This window comes from Panthera leo, chromosome B3, assembly GCF_018350215.1.
Source record: "Panthera leo isolate Ple1 chromosome B3, P.leo_Ple1_pat1.1, whole genome shotgun sequence".
NCBI lineage: Eukaryota > Metazoa > Chordata > Mammalia > Carnivora > Felidae > Panthera > Panthera leo.
The window spans coordinates 106,241,552-106,247,551 of record NC_056684.1 but is presented as its reverse complement, the minus strand read 5'-3'; the positions used below and the strand labels follow the sequence as shown (position 1 = coordinate 106,247,551).

Sequence of the window (6,000 nt, the reverse complement as noted above, 5' to 3'; positions counted from 1 at the left end):
CCACCGCTGAGACTGGTCACCCTCAGAACCGTGGCCTTGAGGTCTCTAAGCTTCCCTTCTTTGCCTCAGGTCCCAAGACGCCAGTCCCGGCTTAACTTTAGGAGTTGGGAGGGCAGCTTGCCTAATCAGTCACGCTTCAGCTGGGGACTGCTTCTACCTGCTCATCTTCTCCTTGGATTCAAGGAAGACTCGAGTGGATTTGGCACATCCCCTAATCTGGGCCTGCCACTAGCAGGCCGGGGGCTGGCGTGGGCCGAAGGAGCCCAGGACGAGACAGGCCATTTCCACCTGCGTAATAACAGGCTTGGGAGTAGCGAGGCGGCGGCGGCGGCGGCGGCTGGAGTAGGAGGAGGAGCGCAAGCAGCGGCCGCGGCGGGGCCGGGAGGAAGAGGAGGGGGAGGAGGAGGAGCTGAAGCGGGGAGAGCGGCAGCCAGCGGCTCCGCCGGAGTTGCAGCAGCAGCGGCGGCGGCGGCGGCGCTGACACCGCAGCCTCCCCGAGCCCCGAGTCCAGGCGGGGGCAGCAGCAGGGAGCGCCCGGCCGCCCCAGGCACCGCACCTCGGCCCCGCCACACCGCCGTCGCCGCGCCGGGGGCACCGCCAGCCATGGCCGCGCCGCCCGATCCCCAAGACGAGCTGCTGCCGCTGGCAGGCTCCGGGTCCCAGTGGTTCGGGGACCGGGGGGAGGGGGAGAACGAAGCCGTGACGCCGACAGGGGCCAAGCCGGCGCCGCAGGCGGGGGAGCCCGGCCGGGGGTTGGGCGCTGGGGCCGGGGACGCGGCGCCGCGGGAACTGGACTCGGGCCCCGCCCGGCCGCCGCCCGTTGCCATGGAAACTGCATCCACAGGTAAGGCGGGCGACGGGCGCCGCTGCCCCGCAAATGGCGTCGGGGACCCGGGTCCCCCAGCCGGTCCCTTGCTCCGCAGCTCGGCTCTGCACCTCGCTCGCGCTCTCTACCTGGAGCACCAACCTCAGCCCTGCTTCGTCGCCACGGGCGACTGAATATTGGCGGACTGTAGAAAACAGGATTTTTTTTTCTTCCAAATGCTCCGAAGAAGTCAAAATACTATTAATTCTTTTTATGTCGTTATCATTGTTATGTGGGCTTTAAAAATTGTCCTCAGGGGCAAACGGCAGCATCCTGGCTGCCGGCGCGCCCGCGTACAAGTTTCTTCCTTCCGCCAAGGGGTTGGGGGCCGGAGGGCCCGCCCGGCCAGTTGCGATGATTTTCTGGGGCGTGTTTGCGCTCCGCGTGCGCGCGGGCTCCCGGGGACGCTGACAACAAAGCGACGGGCAGGCCGGCTGCCGCTACACCGGGCTCGGTCCCGGGCAGGGATGTGGCTTAAGTCTTCCTTACCCCTTCCCTCCACACATCGCCACACCCTACTCCCTCCCAGTCCCCTCTCCCGGCCTCCACCTCCTCCTCCTCGCCACAGAAAACAGAAACCCCAAGGTGTGTGTGTGTCTCTTTCTGGAGGGGCAGCGTTGCTAGAGGGTTGGGAGTTGTGGCTGCCCCCGCCCACAACCTTTCCTTCCCAACTGCCCAGATGCCCCCATCTTGCAGGAAGCATTATTGAAACTTGGAACCCCTAAGAGCGGCCGGCCTGGCTGCGGTGTGAGAGGGCTTGAGTGGTGGTGGTGAGTGGACGAGGTACAGTTTACAGGAAGTATGGACGGCCCGGGCATTTGGAAATTGCCCTGGGCTCGGCCCCCCTCAGCCTGACTCCCCCTTTCGAGAACCGGAGCGCTTGGGTGCCCAGCTGGGACCAGGGCCTTGGAGCATCCCGGCCAAAGGATGCGGGAGGCGAGATTTGAGTAAGGGCTGCCGGCCTGGGCAGCCCTGTGTTTCCAGGCAGGAGGTTCGAGAGGGGCCGTGTTGTGTTGTTTTCTGAAAAAGCTTTGTTGTAGTGGAATGGGAGTTGTGTAGATTTGGACACGTAGCCTTCGAGGATCTGGGGTGATGGGTGCTTCCGGAGGAAGGAAAGGGGGTGGAATTGGCCTGCGTGCTTTTGGCAGCCGATTTAGGGGAACCCCTTTCTGAAACCAGCAGCTCTCTTAAGGGTCATGGGGAGTGCATTAGGTAGTCTTAACTCTGATCTAGTTAGTATAGAGATTTGAGCTGAGGAAAGGAGGTTTGGGGAATGCGTTAACTAAAACATAAACATTCGGATGGAAAGAGAAAAAATGGGGACCATAATCAGAAAAAAAAAAAAAAAAAGAAAAGGAAGAAAATAAAACTCCATTTGTCCTATATTGATTGTTAACTCAGGCTGTGGGGGTGGGAAAGATTTAAGACTAGGAAAGACTGCCTTGCCTCTCTCAACTTCTTCATCTGAATGAAAAGAAAACAAAACTCTTTATAATTGCAAAGGAAGGTAGAAAAAGATAATAGACAAAGGGAGGCACCTTTTTTTTTTGTTGGTTTACCATTATCATTCTTTGTAACTCATAGTTCAGAACCTTTATCCACTGTCATCAAAGTTAATTATTTCTTTTTAAATATTGCCCACCTCCCATTAGTGTCACCAAGGTTAGGGAAACCGGGGAAAGGAAGCTAAGTGCCCCGTGTTCAGTAACTTACTATACACTAGAATGAGTTGCTATATATATGCTTAGGAGAACTCCTGTCACAAAGCAGGCAATTGTAATTTTTAACATTATTATTATAGAAATTTAGAGAAATATTTTGCTTTGTTGAATGTGTTGGGGGTTTCCTATCCTAGACCATAAATACACTAATAAAATAGAACATGATGATTCTAAGTTTGGATGGGAGGAGAATGAAGGGAGGGAAAAGGAGTACATACTTTGCGTATTTACATAGAAAATTTTTAGTTTATTATCACTGCTTGAAGGACTGTCTCATATAGTTGTTGATTGTTTAATGTTTTAAATCTTTATGTTTCATATTTCCTATACTGGAGAGACTACTGTAAGAGACCTAGATGCTAGAAATGATATCTAAATAAACAACTAGGTCTTGAAAAATCCAAACAAAATCTGGGCCAGCTTCCTTGTCTGTTATTATGACAGTTTTAACCTATAAGCAAAGTCAGTAAGTACATCTTTAACTTTATCAGAGACAAAATCTAGAAGAAGCCTATTACACTGATTTACTTTTTTGAAAGAATGGTGCTCTTTGGGACTCAAACTAAGAAGTAACTTAGACTTTGAGCATGAGGCACTGTAAACAGATTTTGTTTCTTTTACAGATAGAATTATAAAGTGTAAGACAGATACTGATATTTTAAAAGCTTTTTTTTTTCTGAAAAACACCACTAATCATGCCATCTGGACAGAAATTCTGTTATTTATTTTTATACATTGATGGTAATTAAAGTTCCTAAAGAAACATTTCCAAAAATATTTCTTAGTAATGTCCTGCAATGAATGTGTTTAAACATCACTAAAACTGCACTGTAGTTTCTAGTATTCTCATTGCTTCCGTCCCTTTTGTGGATTGGACATGTTCTTAAAAAAAGTAACTCTTAAAGCTACAATTTTTCATGTCTAAAATTGATAATGGGCATGCAAAATGATGTCTGTTGCCAAGGGAACATTTAATACAACGTGTGTAGGCTACAACATGTTAGAGTTGTTAAATCATGAATCAGTGCCATCATCTAATAACTTTATACAAAGGATGGTAAGAGCAACTGTTTTGTTTTTTCATGATCAGTTATTTTATTCCTGGAAACCATTCAAAAGGAGCATACAATAACACAAGGATAGAAGAATGGCCCTTTGTTTAAAGGAAGAATTTAAAATAGAACATTTGAGCAAAATGCAGTGGTAAGAAGTTAACTCATGGTTGCTTTGGAAATTAACTCATTGACCGCTTCATGCATGCAAGGCAAAATGAAGAACAGAATGGAGAATGGTCCAGATAAATAAATATGATTTCCTTCTGTAATATTGACTTATAGATAATTTGACTTAAATTACTAGATGATTGGAGAGGGAGAGAAGAGAGAAAGATTTTTACTTTACTTGGATCACAGTGCTCATAAATTTACATTTTTCAAATGCTCAATGTGATACTCTATGGGAAAAACTATAAATTGTCTATCATGATTTAAATAACTTCAGAGTTTTTATATATCCTGTGTTCTGTTTAATATAGTAAATTACCATATACATTACTGATCATCTTCTAAAATTCACATGGAGGCTGGATTGACTGTCTTAACCTGTGGGTGTGTTTGATAGATGTGTGTACATTTTTTTATTTGGAGTCATTCCCAGTAATCCCCTTCAGAAGGTGTAAATTTCAGTTTTCTGTTTTCTTTCATCTTTTGAGAAAGCTACAGTTCTGTTGAAATGAGAAGAAACACTGCACATGCTTTTACAATATTTTACAGAACATGTAAGAAGAATAAAAGAATTTATTTTTTAGTTTTTATTAGCATTCTGGTTCAAATAAGAGTTTCTAATGTAATTTATTTCTCTGGACATAGTCTCTGGTTATAATCAATATTTCTGCTAGAAAGTATGTATATGTCCTTTCATATATAATGTAACCTGATTCAAATCAGGTTACATTAAAATTTAGAAACACTTACATACCCTAAAAATACATTGATTATAAATTTTATCAAGGCAGGGTGCCTGGGTGGCTCAGTGGGTTAAGTGTCAGACTTTGGCTCAGGTCATGATCTCACAGTTCGTGGGTTTGGCCCTGTGTCGGGCTCTGTGCTGACAGCTCAGAGCCTGAAGCCTGTTTTGGATTCTGTGTCTCCCTCACTCTGCCCTCCCCCGCTTGTGCTCTGTTTCTCTCTGTCTCTCAAAAATAAATAAATGTTAAAAAAAAGAATATTATGATAAATTTTATCAAGGCTTCCAGCATAACTTCCTCTTCATGAGCTCACTGTTCTGGAAACCCATCCTGGTCATTGCCCCTCAAATCTTCCATAGGCCTTCTTGCCATCTTTTTTCTAGTGTTCATCTACTTCTTATTCTGATTCTAGTGTTCATCTACTTCTGATTCTGCAGGCGAGTTGTGTATTATCTTGCTCCTTATACTGTATCCTGAGTAGGATACAGATCACAAAAAGTTTTATTATCTACAAAGTGAGAAACCATTGCGGTTCAATCCAATTTAGTAAACATTCATTGAATGCCTACTTTTCTAAGTATCGTGGTTTCCTAGAATATGTACATCTTTCTGTGTCACATTAATATTTAGTTTAATGAAACAATTCCTTTGGTGTCATTTCTCATTTTCCTTATTCCCAAGTCATTGCTGGAAGCTTGTCTAGAAGAGGTTATGATCATCTACCCACATGGGCACAAGGGCATGAATTAGTTTTCCAAGGTCAACACAGGATCAATAAACATGAGCATGACTTGCTCAGACCACACAGCTGTGGGAAAACAAAACCTATGTATCTTTGTGTCAATCTATGGGATTGAGGTCAAGAGAAGGGAAGGTTTTATTTATTTTCTTACTATGGGAGACTTTAAAGCATATTAGTAAAGTAATACGTGAGACACCTGGGTGGCTCAGTCTATTGAGCCATGATTTTGGCTCAGGTTATGATCCCACAGTTCATGAGTTTGAGCCCTGTGTCAGGCTCTGTGCTGGCAGCATGGAGCCTACTTGGGATTCTCTGTCTCCCTCTCTCTCTGCCCCTCCTTCGCTCTTGCTCTCACTCTCTTTCTCTCAAATATAAATATATAAATAAACATTAAAAAATAAAGTGATACAAATAATTCAGTAGGGATGGAAAGATGGATAAAGTAGGAGAGAGAGTGCATTTCTTGCAACTGAGTAGGTGAGGGGAAATGGATCCAACGCACAGTGGAGGGTTGATGTTAGATGGACTTTAGGACAGTTTGTGGATATAACTGGAGGAAAGACAGAGGAGGGGGGCACAGGTACAGGGATGGGTCTGAGAACAGGTTGGGGTTCTCTTCCAACTGCTTCTATTTTCGATGAAATAGGAAGCAAGGTCAAGAGCACATGAAGGCAGGAGTGGAGCTGGAAGTTTGAGGGGAGGGGAG

The 6,000-nt window shown here is 45.6% G+C and overlaps 1 protein-coding gene across 1 annotated transcript in view; it reads left to right on the top strand.

Moving 5' to 3' along the window:
- Positions 1-595: 595 nt before the first annotated feature.
- Positions 596-6,000, top strand: part of RTN1 (reticulon 1) — a 225,860-nt gene continuing 220,455 nt past the window's right edge. Inside the window, exon 1 of the mRNA XM_042943389.1 lies at positions 596-844. Within this exon, the coding sequence (XP_042799323.1) occupies positions 604-844 (241 nt within the window). The 5' untranslated portion in view covers positions 596-603. The remainder of the gene's footprint in view (positions 845-6,000) is intronic.